The 19,581-nt window shown below is 41.2% G+C and overlaps 1 protein-coding gene across 1 annotated transcript; it reads left to right on the top strand.

The window, feature by feature from the left end:
* The first annotated feature begins 447 nt into the window (after positions 1–447).
* arg2 (arginase 2) lies at positions 448–18,091 on the top strand. Its single transcript, XM_036962601.1, has 8 exons — positions 448–1,080; positions 1,188–1,260; positions 5,177–5,351; positions 5,919–6,078; positions 6,656–6,750; positions 14,716–14,820; positions 15,166–15,302; positions 17,123–18,091. The coding sequence occupies exons 1-8, from the start codon at positions 970–972 to the stop codon at positions 17,308–17,310; spliced, it is 1,044 nt and encodes a 347-aa protein (XP_036818496.1). The 5' UTR covers positions 448–969; the 3' UTR covers positions 17,311–18,091.
* The last annotated feature ends 1,490 nt before the right edge of the window (positions 18,092–19,581 follow it).

Genomic DNA, 19,581 nt, shown 5'->3' with positions numbered 1-19,581 from the left:
TGGTGTGTTACTTTCTGTTCAATTCTATTTTTCAATATAACATGTGTAAGCCAATGCCTGTACTAGCCTATGGGGGGCTACCGCACAGCATAAACTCTCCTTATCAAATGAACAGAGCCACTAGTAAGGCACGTCGTTTATGGTCACTTACATATAAACATGGGGTGCAGGCTGACATCTGATAGGATGTGTTTTGAACTATTATGGAAGGCAGACATCCAGGTTAAGCAACACATTTGTCAACCACGGTTTGCTGTCTATGTGGAATTTCGGGGCGGCAGGTAGCTCAGAGCGTTGGACTAGTAACCGAAAGGTTGCAAGGTCGAATCCCAGAGCTGACAAGGTAAAAATCAGTCGTTCTGGCCCTGAACAGGGCAGTTAACACACTGGCTGTCATTGTAAATAATAATTTGTTCTTAACTGACTTGCCAATTTAAATAAAGGAACATTTTAAAAATGTCTGCCCCTTAGAAATTGCGGGCCAATGGGTGCATTATGGAAACACAAGACACGCCTTTGGAACAAACCCATCTATTGGATACATCTCATTGGCTAGTTCGAAGGCGTCGTTTACAGTATTGACGCACGTCTTCCTTCATGAGGTAACGGGATTTATGAATAAGGACACAGAATTAATGATTGTGTTTTCAGATTTAACGCGTGGCATTGGGTGAATTTGATTATGATATGGGGTTCAAATATTTTCAAACTCTACAAGGTATTTAGAGACAAATTTCAGTTGATCGTGCTCTTAATCCTGACCGCCATCCATCCCCTCATTAATATTAATGAAATCATAAGAGCATAAAACCATCCCCCCGACGTGCGCTTACATCAAAGCGTCACCATCGTCAGAGTGGGATCCTACAAGAAGAGCGTTTGAATCCACTTTTGAATCTCAGCCTTGGTCGTTAAACGGTTGTTATAAATTATTTTGAAGTCAATTGATAAATTAAATACGATTTTAAAATGGCTTTAAGAGGGCCACTGCGTCGTCTTCTACGGACTCAACTCAACAATACCTGTCAGAGCAGAGCTCATTCTGTGGCTGTTTTAGGAGCACCATTCTCAAAAGGACAGGTAAGGAAAAAGCTCATCCTATTAGAAACCATTCGTTTTAATATGGCTATTTGACTAGGTTATTTCTTTTACCAGAATTATTGAACTTTGCTGTTATTTTTCTTTAGAAAAGGAGAGGGGTGGAACATGGACCCAAAGCCATCAGGGATGCCGGTCTGATCGAGAGGCTTTCAAATCTGGGTAAGTGATGGAACATCTTATTAATGTGTTAAAAACAAACTGCTAGATGTACTGTTGAACTAAAATGATCTGGTAATACTTATTCTAACCCTAAAATAGGTTAATGATTCATGCAAGAGCTGCTTCCCTGAGTCATTCAGTTCTCGGAAGTAAAGCATTGGGCTATAGGCTGTGTGTTTCGTCAGTCTTTAACATAAGTGTGTATTATCTAATATTGTCAAACAACGAAATCAAACACAGGTATTGCTCAGACCTTGAATGCTGGCGATCAACACAGATGTATTTATTTTTTTTGTCTAAAAGGATAACGTTCTTGTAATTAAAATAACGGTTTTATTGGGTCACACGGGCGAGAAAGGATGGGCAAGTCTGCTGTCGTCACTGTACAGTCAGTTATGCAATCAACCGTTCCCGAGGCCGGCATGAACAGAGCTTTCTCCGAAAAACAAACTCTCTCCTCCCATTGCAGCCTTCCCTTTGTACACTTCTGCCTATCATAGTTGAGTAGGGGGCCCTATCGCTGCCTTGAATGCTTGAAAGACAAAACTAACTTTTTTTTTTTTTTTGTGAGTAACTGCGAGACTGCTTCACACAGCCGGCTCCATGTGACAGTAAACACCCAGACTGTGGGTTCCAATCCAGAGTAAACCACGGGCATTTTTTTTACGACCATTGACAAATCTGAGCAAGGAGGGGCACACATTTCGTCAGACAAAATGCTGCCACTTCTAAACCAATGGATTATGATCAAGTCATACATAACATATTATGTGGTCAGATCCTAGTTGTGATGAAGAGAAACCTATCAGTATAGGCTAGGCTAGGAATCCCCCATTGAACGGCTATTTATCAGCTAAACGGGCCATGTTAATGCGTCAGTTCAGCCCAGCCTCACGAATTAAGCCAGACAAAAACGCACGAAATTTGCTGAAATGCATTTTGTACATATATGCACGAATTGATTGTGAGACTGTGTTGGTCAGTTAGTTGGTTAGTCTAGAAACAGTGTCAATGTGGCAGACAACCCATCTGCCTGGCGAGAATGGGGACCGGTCTGAGCAAAGATACGCACTCTTTTCGTCAGGCAACTAGGTTACCCTTCTAAACCAGTAGATTATTATCAATTCATAAAAAATAAAAATAAAAAGAGGACTGGGATGTCACAGAGTGGATATTTATCACACACAAACAATCTTATAATAAAGCTTTTCACTTCAAGTAGAGGTTCAGTTCTGGAATGTGCAAGTCATGTCCCTGTAATCTTAGCTCGGTTTGTGTCCCTGAGCACTCAGCTGGAGAGCGCTCGAGGCAGGACAACGGAGCTTCTTGTCAGTTTCTAGCCAGTTACGCAATCGACGGTTCCTGTGGCCGGCCGTCGGTGTAATACGAGAAGCTGATCTTTAGATGGCCGTTTTTTCCCCCTTTGTTGGATGTAGACGATGGACATACTTTTTGTGAAGACATCAAACCTCCATAGTCTTTAAGAAACCCGATCATTTTATGAAAATACTAGCCTAAAACCCTAGTTGTAGGTGTAGTGTTAGGCCTAGTCTGGATGGGCCTCAATTGTAATTTGCAGCTCCCTGGGAACGAAACGTTCCATTTTACTCATCCTTGAGTATGGCCTATAGTCTAGTCCAAAGCTTTCTATAGACATCTCCTGCTGTGCCCAAGCATGTACATATGGTGCTATTTTAGTTGTCTCTAAAAGTGGACTTCAAACTGCTAAAATAGGAAGTTTATTAAAAACAAAAGTATGGAAAGTTAATAGCCTTACTTCTGCTGATGCCATTTTAGCAACAGGGAGACTATAAATTGTATCCTCCTTATAGCTGAGATGATCAGACATTGTGCACTTGCCAAGAAGAGAAACTCTAGCCATGTCAACTGCATTAAATATCACTGACATTGAGTCAAGTTCAAAAACATATTAGATTATGATTACATTAACAGAGAGGCACTGGGTTGAGCTATTCCTGTCCAGGGGTCTAAGATGGTAACACGGGGAGAGATCTTAGATCAGGGAGAGCAATTCCAGTCCTGACTCCAATAATCAAATATTCATGATCTTCAGTTTAGAATGCAACTAGTTTAATCAGCTGTGTTTTCTAAGAATGGGGTGTGTGTGGGGGGGGGGGTGACACTACTCTGGCCCCTGAGGACTAGAGTTTTCCACCCCTGTCTTAGATGGTAACGGGGCACCACATTGGTCCCCTCCCGACCAGCAGAGTGACACGACACCGCTATCGAATGGAACATTGTCACCTACAAGTGGCGCCTCAAATTTCTTGTTTACTTCAACTCATAAGTCATTAGTCCGAGGTGCCAATACCAGTAGCGTCGGTGCAGCCCACTTTCTGGAGAAATTCCTCTGTTTACTCTGCCGTTGCCGTGGTATCAGAGGGTGATTTGGTCTTAGAGAAACCTGAGAGGTCACACATGGGAAATGGGACACATGGAAAGTAGTGCCCAGTCAGACAGACAGCGGTTCCAGCAAACAGCTTGAATGACTCCACCTCGTCAATCATAGATGATAGGAGAGGGGTGTGTGAGGAGAGCCAGGGTAAAGGGGATTGGACATCAGAGATGATAGGAGAGGGGTGTGTGAGGAGAGCCAGGGTAAAGGGGATTGGACATCAGAGATGATAGGAGAGGGGTGTGTGAGGAGAGCCAGGGTAAAGGGGATTGGACATCAGAGATTATAGGAGAGGGGTGTGTGAGAAGAGCCAGGGTAAAGGGGATTGGACATCAGAGATGATAGGAGAGGGGTGTGTGAGAAGAGCCAGGGTAAAGGGGATTGGACATCAGAGATGATAGGAGAGGGGTGTGTGAGAAGAGCCAGGGTAAAGGGGATTGGACATCAGAGATGATAGGAGAGGGGTGTGTGAGAAGAGCCAGGGTAAAGGGGATTGGACATCAGAGATGATAGGAGAGGGGTGTGTGAGAAGAGCCAGGGTAAAGGGGATTGGACATCAGAGATGATAGGAGAGGGGTGTGTGAGGAGAGCCAGGTTAGAGGGTTTGGACATCAGAGCCTGGAGAAAGAGTTTAACTAATGACTCGAAGACATGCAGCCTACCTAACGCTTAATGTGACAGTGGAAATTCTGCGCTGACGAACTGGGGCACGAACTGGCCAAGGCCATTCATGAATCTGGCGCCACAGTACTTCTAGCTCTCAGAATCTGGGGCCACAGTACTTCTAGCTGTCAGGATCTGGGGCCACAGTACTTCTAGCTATCAGGATCTGGGGCCACAGTACTTCTAGCTCTCAGGATCCGGGGACACAGTACTTCTAGCTCTCAGGATCAGGATCTGGGGCCACAGTACTTCTAGCTCTCAGGATCTGGGGCCACAGTACTTCTAGCTCTCAGGATCCGGGGCCAGTGTACTTCTAGCTCTCAGGATCCGGGGCCACAGTACTTCTTGCTCGCAGGATCCGGGGCCACAGTACTTCTAGCTCTCAGGATCTGGGGCCACAGTACTTCTAGCTCTCAGGATCCGGGGCCAGTGTATTTCTAGTTCTCAGGATCTGGGGCCACAGTACTTCTAGCTCTCAGGATCTGGGGCCACAGTACTTCTTGCTCTCAGGACTCGGGGCCACAGTACTTCTAGCTCTCAGGATCAGGATCTGGGGACACAGTACTTCTTGCTCTCAGGATCCGGGGCCACAGTACTTCTAGCTCTCAGGATCTGGGGCCACAGTACTTCTAGCTCTCAGGATCCGGGGCCACAGTACTTCTAGCTCTCAGGATCCGGGGCCACAGTACTTCTAGCTCTCAGGATCCGGGGCCACAGTACTTCTAGCTGCACTAAGCCATCTGCTACATTACCATTCATGCTCCAATTCATCCATACCATTTGCTGTTGAATTAAGCCAGTGTGTAGTAAACCCGTACCTTTTATATCCTTGTGCAGATTACCCAGTGCATGACTTTGGAGACCTGAGCTTCCAGTATCTGGAGAAGGACGAGCCCTACATGCACGTCCCCTACCCTCGCACTGTGGGCAGAGCTAATAAACTGCTGTCAGGGGCCGTCAGCAACGCTGTGGGAGCCGGACACACTACCATCATGCTGGGAGGAGACCACAGGTACATACCACAACAACAACCCTTTCATGTTCTCAGAGAACCAACACGGTATTGTTATTTTAGCAACATTGACAGTGTTAGGAAATTAAGCATTGGGCAGGCTTAGGACCTTAGACATGGGGCGGCACACAATTGGCCCAGCGTCATACGGGTTAGGGGGAGGTTTGGCCGGGTTGGGGGGTAGGGTTTGGCCGGGTTGGGGGGGGGGGTTTGGCCGGGTTAGGGGAGGGTTTGGCCGGGTTAGGGGCGGCAGGTAGCCTAGTGGTTAGAGCGTTGGACTTGTAACCAAAAGGTTGAAAGGTCGAATCCCCGAACTGACGAGGTAAAAATCTGTCGTTCTGCCCCTGAACAAGGCAGTTAACCCACTGTTCCTAGGCCATCATTGTAAAATAGGAATTTGTTCTGAACTGAGTTGCCTATTTAAATAAAGGTTGAATAAAAACATAGCGGCAACAGGTTTATCAGTGGGTTGTGTAACACAGTCAGCGTTGCCCTGGGGGGGGAACTGAATGTATTACAGGTAATTCAAATCTATTAATAATGGAGATTGGATTCTAACCCCCGCAGCCTGGCCATTGGTTCAGTGGAAGGCCACGCCCGGCAGTGTCCTGACCTGTGTCTGATCTGGGTCGACGCCCACGCTGACATAAACACGCCCCTCACCTCGCCCTCAGGGAACCTCCACGGACAGTCGGTTGCCTTTATGCTGAAAGAACTGCAGAACAAGGTAAGATGACAGAGGAGTTGGGTAGACATGGCCTTGTGATATGCATTCTCACTATCCTGATCCCTAACGCCAGGCCATGCTTACGTCTCTGGTTGCCTGGGTAGCCACCGGAAGTCTGTGGGTTTCAAATGAAGGTGTCATGTCCAAGTGGTTCCCCCTCCCCCGTGGCCTCAGTGACCATAGAGTTGGCTATACAGCACTAGCAGATCTGGATACCAGGCTATATTCTCCCTACCGCCTCAGTGACCAAAGAGTTGGCTATACAGCACTAGCAGATCTGGATACCAGGCTATATTCTCCACACCGCCTCAGTGACCATAGTTGGCTATAGAGCACTAACAGATCTGGATACCAGGCTATATTCTCACTACAGCCTCAGTGACCATAGAGTTGGCTATAGAACACTAACAGATCTGGATACCAGGCTATATTCTCACTACAGCCTCAGTGACCATAGAGTTGGCTATACAGCACTAACAGATCTGGATACCAGGCTATGTTCTCACTACAGCCTTTTTCTGCTCTCCCTCTGATACTGACCTGTTATCTGTTGTTGTTGTTGTTGTTGTGTCTGTAGATGCCAGAGCTGCCAGGGTTCAGCTGGATGAAGCCCTTCCTGTCAGCTAAGGACCTGGTCTACATTGGCCTGAGAGACGTCGACCCTGGAGAGTAGTAAGTACACTACTCTGTACACTACCAAGTACACTACTCTGTACACTACCAAGTACACTACTCTGTACACTACGATTTATAACACAGTTAAAACACATTACATTTGGCATTTTAGTCATTTTGTATATCATTGTGTGTATATAGACTTCTTTTTCTACTGTATTATTGACTGTATGTTTGTTTTACTCCATGTGTAACTCTGTGGTTGTTGTATGTGTCGAACTGCTTTGCTTTATCTTGGCCAGGTTGCAATTGTAAATGAGAACTTGTTCTCAACTTGCCTACCTGGTTAAATAAAGGTGAAATAAATACATAGAAATGAGCAGACGCTCTTATCCAGAGCGACTTATAGTTGAACTTGGTGCATTCAACCACATACCACTGTCAACCACATACCACTGTCAACCACATACCACTGTCAACCACATACCACTGTCACACCACATACCACTGTCACACCACAGTATACTAAGGTTGGGCAGTATCTAGATGTTAATACCATCTCTGTGAGAATTCGTCGGCAAGTAGGTAACCGGCCTCTACCGTCCATCCTATTGTCCAACGTGCAATCACTGGAGAATAAACTGGATGAGCTCCGTTCAAGACTATTCTACCAACAGGACATTAAAAACGGTCATATCTTATGTTTCACCGAGTCGTGGCTGAACGACAACATGGATAATGTACAGTTAGCTGGGATCTGCATCGTCAGGACAGAACATGCACGTCCGGCAAGGGGTGCGGAGGGGTGATGGTGTGTGTCTATTGGTAAATCCAGCTGGTGTGGAGACATCTAATATGAAGTAAGTCTCGATGTATTGCTCGCCGGAGGTAGACTACCTCATGATAAGCTGTAGACCACACTATCTACCAAGAGAGTTCTCATCTATGTTTTTCGTAGCCGTCTATTTACCACCACAGACCGATGCTGGCACTAAGACTGCACTCAACGAGCTGTATAGGGCCATAAGCAAAAGAAAATGCTCATCCAGAAGCTGCACTCCTAGTGGCCGGAGACTTTAATGCAGGCAAACTTAAATCTGTTTTACCTCATTTACCTCATTTCTACCAGCATGTCACATGTGCAACCTGACAAAAAATACTCTAGAACACCTTTACTATACTGACATTTTCAACCTCTCCCTGACCCAGTCTGTAATACCTACATGTCTCAACCTGACCCAGTCTGTAATACCTACATGTCTCAACCTCTCCCTGACCCAGTCTGTAATACCTACATGTCTCAACCTGTCCCTGACCCAGTCTGTAATACCTACATGTCTCAACCTGTCCCTGACCCAGTCTGTAATACCTACATGTCTCAACCTGTCCCTGACCCAGTCTGTAATACCTACATGTTTCAAGCAGACCACCATAGTCCCTGTGCCCAAGAAAGCGAAGGTAACCTGCCTAAATGACTACCGACCTGAAGCACACACGTCTGTAGCCGTGAAGTGCTTTGAAAGGCTGGTCATGGTCAATAAAATGCAAATGATTTACTTAGAAATCATACAATGTGATTTTCTGAATTTTTGTTTTAGATTCCGTCTCTCACAGTTCAAGTGTACCTATAATAAAAATTACAGACCTCTACATGATTTGTAAGTAGGAAAACCTGCAAAATCGGCAGTGTATCAAATACTTGTTCTCCCCACTGTACCTAGCTGTAACTAGCTAACAGCTAAATGTTTGTTTTCTTTACTTTGTTATAATTATAATTCTATTTGAGGCTCCACATGTTGTCATGGAAAATAATTAATGTTATTTCCAACAACCAATGAGCAACTCCACTGTAAATCCAGCGGGTATTGAATGTTGAGATTGCCAAAAGCCAATTATCTTTGGCAAGGAGTGGAACTTCAGCGAGAGAGTCTGGTATTCAAACTAATCTCGATCCAAGGAAGGGGATTGAATGTCTCTGCTGTCACCATGAAGCTTGATCTTGACATATAGCCACGTCGCTAGCAAGTTAGCAAACCAAATACATAGCTGGATCTAATGTATTGGACACATCCTATATTTCTTATAGTTATACTTAACTTGTAACTAATAAGCAGTGGTGTATAGCTACTGTTTTGAGGTGAGAGAGCGCAAACAAAATGTAAATGACATCATCATTTCGGCAAAGTTTATACCGGCAGATGTAGCCTATTGAATAGCCTATCATTATAGAATATGACAGATGTAGCCTATTGAATAGCCTATCATTATAGAATATGACAGATGTAGCCTATCATAATAGAATATGACAGATGTAGTCTATCATTATAGAATATGACAGATGTAGCCTATCATTATAGAATATGACAGATGTAGTCTATCATTATAGAATATGACAGATGTAGTCTATCATTATAGAATATGACAGATGTAGTCTATCATTATAGAATATGACAGATGTAGTCTATCATTATAGAATATGACAGATGTAGTCTATCATTATAGAATATGACAGATGTAGTCTATCATTATAGAATATGACAGATGTAGTCTATCATTATAGAATATGACAGATGTAGTCTATCATTATAGAATATGACAGATGTAGTCTATCATTATAGAATATGACAGATGTAGTCTATCATTATAGAATATGACAGATGTAGTCTATCATTATAGAATATGACAGATGTAGTCTATCATTATAGAATATGACAGATGTAGTCTATCATTATAGAATATGACAGATGTAGTCTATCATTATAGAATATGACAGATGTAGTCTATCATTATAGAATATGACAGATGTAGTCTATCATTATAGAATATGACAGATGTAGTCTATCATTATAGAATATGACAGATGTAGTCTATCATTATAGAATATGACAGATGTAGTCTATCATTATAGAATATGACAGATGTAGCCTATCATTATAGAATATGACAGATGTAGTCTATCATTATAGAATATGACAGATGTATTGAATATAGAATATGACAGATGTAGCCTATTAAATAGCCTATCATTATAGAATATGACAGATGTAGTCTATCATTATAGAATATGACAGATGTAGCCTATCATTATAGAATATGACAGATGTAGTCTATTGAATAGTCTATCATTATAGAATATGACAGATGTAGTCTATCATTATAGAATATGACAGATGTAGTCTATCATTATAGAATATGACAGATGTAGTCTATCATTATAGAATATGACAGATGTAGCCTATCATTATAGAATATGACAGATGTAGCCTATCATTATAGAATATGACAGATGTAGCCTATCATTATAGAATATGACAGATGTAGTCTATCATTATAGAATATGACAGATGTAGTCTATCATTATAGAATATGACAGATGTAGTCTATCATTATAGAATATGACAGATGTAGTCTATCATTATAGAATATGACAGATGTAGTCTATCATTATAGAATATGACAGATGTAGTCTATCATTATAGAATATGACAGACGTAGTCTATCATTATAGAATATGACAGATGTAGCCTATTGAATAGCCTATCATTATATAATATGACAGATGTAGTCTATCATTATAGAATATGACAGATGTAGTCTATCATTATAGAATATGACAGATGTAGTCTATCATTATAGAATATGACAGATGTAGTCTATCATTATAGAATATGACAGATGTAGTCTATCATTATAGAATATGACAGATGTAACCTATTGAATAGCCTATCATTATAGAATATGACAGATGTAGTCTATTGAATAGCCTATCATTATAGAATATGACAGATGTAGCCTATCATTATAGAATATGACAGATGTAGTCTATCATTATAGAATATGACAGATGTAGCCTATTGAATAGCCTATCATTATAGAATATGACAGATGTAGTCTATCATTATAGAATATGACAGATGTAGTCTATCATTATAGAATATGACAGATGTAGTCTATCATTATAGAATATGACAGACGTAGCCTATCATTATAGAATATGACAGATGTAGTCTATCATTATAGAATATGACAGATGTAGTCTATCATTATAGAATATGACAGATGTAGTCTATCATTATAGAATATGACAGACGTAGTCTATCATTATAGAATATGACAGACGTAGCCTATCATTATAGAATATGACAGATGTAGTCTATCATTATAGAATATGACAGATGTAGTCTATCATTATAGAATATGACAGATGTAGTCTATCATTATAGAATATGACAGATGTAGTCTATCATTATAGAATATGACAGATGTAGTCTATCATTATAGAATATGACAGATGTAGTCTATCATTATAGAATATGACAGATGTAGTCTATCATTATAGAATATGACAGATGTAGTCTATCATTATAGAATATGACAGATGTAGTCTTTCATTATAGAATATGACAGATGTAGTCTATCATTATAGAATATGACAGATGTAGTCTATCATTATAGAATATGACAGATGTAGTCTATCATTATAGAATATGACAGATGTAGTCTATCATTATAGAATATGACAGATGTAGTCTATCATTATAGAATATGACAGATGTAGTCTATCATTATAGAATATGACAGAAGTAGTCTATCATTATAGAATATGACAGATGTAGTCTATCATTATAGAATATGACAGATGTAGTCTATCATTATAGAATATGACAGATGTAGTCTATCATTATAGAATATGACAGATGTAGTCTATCATTATAGAATATGACAGATGTAGTCTATTGAATAGCCTATCATTATAGAATATGACAGATGTAGTCTATTGAATAGCCTATCATTATAGAATATGACAGATGTAGTCTATCATTATAGAATATGACAGACGTAGCCTATCATTATAGAATATGACAGATGTAGTCTATCATTATAGAATATGACAGATGTAGTCTATCATTATAGAATATGACAGATGTAGTCTATCATTATAGAATATGACAGATGTAGTCTATCATTATAGAATATGACAGATGTAGTCTATCATTATAGAATATGACAGATGTAGTCTATCATTATAGAATATGACAGATGTAGTCTATTGAATAGCCTATCATTATAGAATATGACAGATGTAGTCTATCATTATAGAATATGACAGATGTAGTCTATCATTATAGAATATGACAGATGTAGTCTATCATTATAGAATATGACAGATGTAGTCTATCATTATAGAATATGACAGATGTAGTCTATCATTATAGAATATGACAGATGTAGTCTATCATTATAGAATATGACAGATGTAGTCTATCATTATAGAATATGACAGATGTAGTCTATCATTATAGAATATGACAGATGTAGTCTATCATTATAGAATATGACAGATGTAGCCTATCATTATAGAATATGACAGATGTAGCCTATCATTATAGAATATGACAGATGTAGCCTATCATTATAGAATATGACAGATGTAGTCTATCATTATAGAATATGACAGATGTAGTCTATCATTATAGAATATGACAGATGTAGTCTATTGAATAGCCTATCATTATAGAATATGACAGATGTAGTCTATCATTATAGAATATGACAGATGTAGTCTATCATTATATAATATGACAGATGTAGTCTATCATTATAGAATATGACAGATGTAGTCTATCATTATAGAATATGACAGATGTAGTCTATCATTATAGAATATGACAGATGTAGTCTATCATTATAGAATATGACAGATGTAGTCTATCATTATAGAATATGACAGACGTAGCCTATTGAATAGCCTATCATTATAGAATATGACAGATGTAGTCTATCATTATAGAATATGACAGATGTAGTCTATCATTATAGAATATTACAGATGTAGTCTATCATTATAGAATATGACAGATGTAGCCTATCATTATAGAATATGACAGATGTAGTCTATCATTATAGAATATGACAGATGTAGTCTATCATTATAGAATATGACAGATGTAGTCTATCATTATAGAATATGACAGATGTAGTCTATCATTATAGAATATGACAGATGTAGTCTATCATTATAGAATATGACAGATGTAGTCTATCATTATAGAATATGACAGATGTAGTCTATCATTATAGAATATGACAGATGTAGTCTATCATTATAGAATATGACAGATGTAGTCTATCATTATAGAATATGACAGATGTATTGAATATAGAATATGACAGATGTAGCCTATTAAATAGCCTATCATTATAGAATATGACAGATGTAGTCTATCATTATAGAATATGACAGATGTAGCCTATCATTATAGAATATGACAGATGTAGCCTATCATTATAGAATATGACAGATGTAGTCTATCATTATAGAATATGACAGATGTAGTCTATCATTATAGAATATGACAGATGTAGTCTATCATTATAGAATATGACAGATGTAGTCTATCATTATAGAATATGACAGATGTAGTCTATCATTATAGAATATGACAGATGTAGCCTATCATTATAGAATATGACAGATGTAGCCTATCATTATAGAATATGACAGATGTAGCCTATCATTATAGAATATGACAGATGTAGTCTATCATTATAGAATATGACAGATGTAGTCTATCATTATAGAATATGACAGACGTAGTCTATCATTATAGAATATGACAGATGTAGCCTATTGAATAGCCTATCATTATATAATATGACAGATGTAGTCTATCATTATAGAATATGACAGATGTAGTCTATTGAATAGCCTATCATTATAGAATATGACAGATGTAGTCTATCATTATAGAATATGACAGATGTAGTCTATCATTATAGAATATGACAGATGTAGTCTATCATTATAGAATATGACAGATGTAGTCTATCATTATAGAATATGACAGATGTAGTCTATCATTATAGAATATGACAGATGTAGTAGTGCCAACTGTAGTGCCAACTGTAGTAGTGCCAACTGTAAAGTTTGGTGGAGGAGGAATAATGGTCTGGAGCTGTTTTTCATGGTTCAGGCCCCTTAGTTCCAGTGAAGGGAAATCTTAATGCTACAGCATACAATGACATTCTAGACCATTCTGTGCTTCCAAATGTGTGGCACCAGTTCAGGGAAGGCCCTTTCCAGTTTCAGCATGACATTGATTCCTTGCACAAAGTGAGGTCAATACAGAAATGGTTTGTCGAGATCGGTGTGGAAGAACTTGACTGGCCTGAACAGAGCCCTGACCTCAACCCCATCTATTGGAAAGCCTTCCCAGAAGAGTGGAGGCTGTTATAGCCGAAAGGGGGGGGGACCAACTCCATATTAATGCCCATGATTTTAGAATGAGATGTTCGACGAGCAGGTGTCCACATGTAGTGTCTCTGTGACCAACAGATGGATGTCTGTATTCCCAGTCATGTGAAATCCATAGATTAGGGCCAAATTAATTCATTTCAATTGTCTGATTTCCTTATGAACTGTTGCCTGTTGCATTTATATTTTTGTTCAGTACAAATGCCTTACTAACTCTAAATTGGCCCAATTTACATTTCCAGTTTCCCCACCCTGACATACCAAGCTAGAACGGGCCCTGTGTCTCAACCAATAGACAATGTAGGCTAACCATCCCAGGCAGGGCTACAGCGACTTCCAGAGAGGGCCAGGCTCCTTGGACTTAGCGGTGGCCACTGGTTTGGGTGTCCTAGGCAAAACGGTGTTGCCTTAACCAAGTGGTCACATATCGTTCTGGGTTCCTCTGCGCAAGAGCGAGGAGAGGGTGAGAGAGCGAGCGGAGAGGGGGGAGAGAGAGGAAAGAGAAAGGTCTGTGGAGTTTTATGAGCATCCTCAAGGCAGACACAGTGAATTATTTTTTTCCTTCTGATTGGCCAAAGTGGTCAAGATTCTGACGGGCCTCCGCAGTACACACAAGTAGCCTGATAGTTGTTGATCTGGATAAGAGTGTCTGCTAAATGACCTAAATGTGAATTCAAAAATGCAACTGTCCACATAATTCCACCTGTTTTTAAAATACTCTTCCAGACACCCTCCTCGTGACATTCTACTCTCCTTTCTCCTCACAGCGACACCCTGAAGGACTTGGGTGTCCAGTACTTCACAATGAGAGACATCGACAGGCTCGGCATCCAGAGAGTCATGGAAGTCTCTTTCGACCACCTCTTGTCAAGGTCATTGAATTACTGTTAAAAGATTAAGGAGTGATGTTATAAACTAACTAAGCAGCTTACTGTATGACTGACTTTGAGCCTTTCGTTGTGTCAATTACATTAGGCCCCATAGATGTGTTCAGGCGACTGGTTGGAGTGTGTTCAGGCGACTGTTTGGAGTGTGTTCAGGCGACTGTTTGGAGTGTGTTCAGGCGACTGGTTGGAGTGTGTTCAGGCGACTGGTTGGAGTGTGTTCAGGCGACTGTTTGGAGTGTGTTCCGGCGACAGATGAATTTGAGTTGAAAGTTGATTGATTCCCTGAACTGTATTCTGAACACTTTATTGTCTTCTTCTCTTGTCCAACAGGAAGCAGCGGCCGATCCATCTGAGTTTTGACATTGATGCGATGGACCCGTCTTTGGCCCCGGCCACAGGAACACCAGTAAACGGAGGACTGACCTACAGAGAAGGAATCTGGATCACAGAGGAGATCCACAACACAGGTATGTTAGGACTATAATGATCCACAACACAGGAACACTATAATGATTCACAACACAGGAACACTATAATGATTCACAACACAGGAACACTATAATGATTCACAACACAGGAACACTATAATGATTCACAACACAGGAACACTATAATGATCCACAACACAGGAACACTATAATGATTCACAACACAGGAACACTATAATGATCCACAACACAGGTATGTTAGGGCTATAATGATCCACAACACAGGTATGTTAGGACTATAATGATCCACAACACAGGTATGTTAGGGCATGCTATAATGATCCATAACTAATGATCCACAACACAGGCACACTATAATGATCCACAACACAGGAACACTATAATGATCCACAACACAGGAACACTATAATGATTCACAACACAGGAACACTATAATGATCCACAACACAGGAACACTATAATGATTCACAACACAGGAACACTATAATGATTCACAACACAGGTATGTTAGGGCATGCTATAATGATCCACAACACAGGTATGTTAGGGCATGCTATAATGATCCACAACACAGGAACACTAGAATGATCCACAACACAGGAACACTATAATGATCCACAACACAGGAACACTAGAATGATCCACAACACAGGAACACTAGAATGATCCACAACACAGGAACACTATAATGATCCACAACACAGGAACACTAGAATGATCCACAACACAGGAACACTATAATGATCCACAACACAGGAACACTATAATGATCCACAACACAGGTATGTTAGGACTATAATGATCCACAACACAGGAACACTATAATGATCCACAACACAGGTATGTTAGGGCTATAATGATTCACAACACAGGAACACTATAATGATCCACAACACAGGAACACTATAATGATCCACAACACAGGTATGTTAGGGCTATAATGATCCACAACACAGGTATGTTAGGGCTATAATGATCCACAACACAGGTATGTTAGGGCTATAATGATCCACAACACAGGAACACTATAATGATCCACAACACAGGAACACTAGAATGATCCACAACACAGGAACACTATAATGATCCACAACACAGGAACACTAGAATGATCCACAACACAGGAACACTATAATGATCCACAACACAGGAACACTATAATGATCCACAACACAGGAACACTATAATGATTCACAACACAGGAACACTATAATGATCCACAACACAGGTATGTTAGGGCTATAATGATTCACAACACAGGAACACTATAATGATCCACAACACAGGAACACTATAATGATCCACAACACAGGTATGTTAGGGCTATAATGATCCACAACACAGGAACACTAGAATGATCCACAACACAGGAACACTATAATGATTCACAACACAGGAACACTATAATGATCCACAACACAGGAACACTATAATGATTCACAACACAGGAACACTATAATGATTCACAACACAGGAACACTATAATGATCCACAACACAGGAACACTAGAATGATCCATAACACAGGAACACTAGAATGATCCACAACACAGGAACACTATAATGCTACAATTATAAGAAATTATGGGGGAAGGTCTGTCATTAAACTTAAACTTTTCCTCCAAGCTATGCAAGACTCTTGGTAGGATGAGAATAGTTATTGCATTGCATGAGTGGTTTATATAGTAATGCTGTTGGTACGATAAGAACAGTCTTCTATGAAGTAACATTTCAATATGTAACATTCTTTGAAGTACATTTTCTGTCTGCAACATTCTACAAAAAAAAAAAAGAAAAAAAAAAAGGAACTGAAACTAATAGATTGTGTCTAATCTCCAGGGTTGTTGTCGGTGATGGACCTTGTTGAGGTCAACCCAGCCCTGGGGGCGAGTCGTGAGGCGGTGGCGAGCACCGTTTCCATGGCGGTGGACGTCATCGCATCATCCCTGGGCCAGACCCGCGAGGGAGGTCCCATCACCCAGGAGTCGCAAACACTCAAAGACGACACGGAACAGCTTCGACTCTAGAACCACATTCTAGAACCACATTCTAGAACTCAAAAGACTCAACATATAACCACTTGGCATTCCTGAATTTAAAAAAAAATTAAAATACTTTACATACAGAACAGATGCACTGAAACTGTAATTGAATAGTTTCAAAGCATTTAGTTGCATCTTCTGTGTGTGTATGTATATATATATATATATATATATATATATATATATATATATATAGTACTGTATGGCAACCTGTTCAACAGTCAGTCAAACAATCATGACTGAATTTAGAAAGCCTTGTTCAAGGATTACATCGCTAATTTACTAAGAAAAGCTTTAGCCTGGGCCCAGATCTGTGTTTTCATGGCAACTGTTTGCCATGACAAGACTGGCAAAATAGTAGTACAAATAGACTGGTAACGCAGGCTATTAAAAGCCCACATCTCACATGTAAACTGTAATTGATGTGATCGACAGCTGGTCGCTCTGGCCTTGACAGGACAGTCTCCCTAGCGCCACTATTTAAATGTTGACTGTATTCGATGTGATCGGTGGTATGCGGTGATCGGTGGTATGCGCCACAGGCGGTGATCGGTGGTATGCGCCACAGGCGGTGATCGGTGGTATGCCCCACAGGCGGTGATCGGTGGTATGCCCCACAGGCGGTGATCGGTGGTATGCCCCACAGGCGGTGATCGGTGGTATGCCCCACAGGCGATCACTAAAACTCAGTATTGCTCATGACTGGATCCTGAATCTCTGAAATATAACAGGGTTGTAACGAAATAAAATGATAATACTAATGTGACCATAGTGTGGTTTGGAAACACAAATACCTCAGCTCGAGCTAGTGGCTCTGCCAGTTGAGTTGTCGTAGTGATGCGTTTGCACTCAAGGAGCAGGTGTGGGGTTTGTCATTTGTTTTTGTCTAGAAGGATTGTGTTTTGTAGTAGTTAATAATGACTATTATGAATCCATGTTGGTGTATTTGTAGTAGTTAATTGTTACGGTGAGTGAATGAGGACCCAAAAGCGAATTAACTTAAACAGAGCTTCTTTAATAACCAAACATAGGTAGGCTCAGATAGACCGGCAGATTCCGACAGGACAGGACAAGGTTACAGCAAACATGACGATAGTCTGGTTCAGGCATGAAACACAACAAACAAGAATCCGACAAGGACAGGAACAAAAACAGAGAGAGATATAGGGGACTAATCAGAGGGAAAAAGGGAACAGGTGGGAAACGGGGTGACGAGGTAGTCAGGAGGAGACAAGGAACAGCTGGGGGAAAGCGGGGGAGAAAAGGTAACCTAATACGACCAGCAGAGGGAGACAGGGTGAAAGGAAAGGACAGAGACACAACATGACAATACATGACAGTACCCCCCCACTCACCGAGCGCCTCCTGGCGCACTCGAGGAGGAAACCTGGCGGCAACGGAGGAAATCCTCGATCAGCGCACGGTCCAGCACGTCCCGAGAGGGAACCCAACTCCTCTCCTCAGGACCGTACCCCTCCCAATCAACGAGGTACTGGTGACCACGGCCCCGAGGACGCATGTCCAAAATCCTGCGGACCCTGTAGATGGGTGCGCCCTCGACAAGGATGGGGGGGGGGGGGGGGGGGAAGACGAGCGGGGGCGCGAAGAACGGGCTTAATACAGGAGACATGGAAGACCGGGTGGACGCGACGAAGGTATCGCGGAAGAAGAAGTCGAACTGCGACAGGATTAATGACCCGAGAAATGCGGAACGGACCAATGAACCGCGGGGTCAACTTGCGAGAAGCCGTCTTAAGGGGAAGGTTCTGAGTGGAGAGCCAAACTCTCTGACCGCGACAATATCTAGGACTCTTAGTTCTACGCTTATTAGCAGCCCTCACAGTCTGCGTCCTATAACGGCAAAGTGCAGACCTGACCCTCTTCCAGGTGCGCTCGCAACGTTGGACAAAAGCCTGAGCGGAGGGGACGCTGGACTCGGCGAACTGAGATGAGAACAGCGGAGGCTGGTACCCGAGGCTACTCTGAAAAGGAGATAGCCCGGTCGCAGACGAAGGAAGCGAGTTGTGGGCGTATTCTGCCCAGGGGAGCTGCTCTGACCAAGACGCAGGGTTGCGAAAAGAAAGACTGCGTAAGATGCGACCAATAGTCTGATTGGCCCGTTCTGCTTGACCGTTAGACTGGGGGTGAAAGCCGGAAGAGAGACTGACGGAAGCCCCAATCAAACGGCAAAACTCCCTCCAAAATTGAGACGTGAATTGCGGACCTCTGTCCGAAACGACGTCTGACGGAAGGCCA

This window comes from Oncorhynchus mykiss, chromosome 25 (genome assembly GCF_013265735.2).
Source record: "Oncorhynchus mykiss isolate Arlee chromosome 25, USDA_OmykA_1.1, whole genome shotgun sequence".
Classification (NCBI taxonomy): domain Eukaryota; kingdom Metazoa; phylum Chordata; class Actinopteri; order Salmoniformes; family Salmonidae; genus Oncorhynchus; species Oncorhynchus mykiss.
This window is presented reverse-complemented; position numbering and strand designations above follow the sequence as displayed.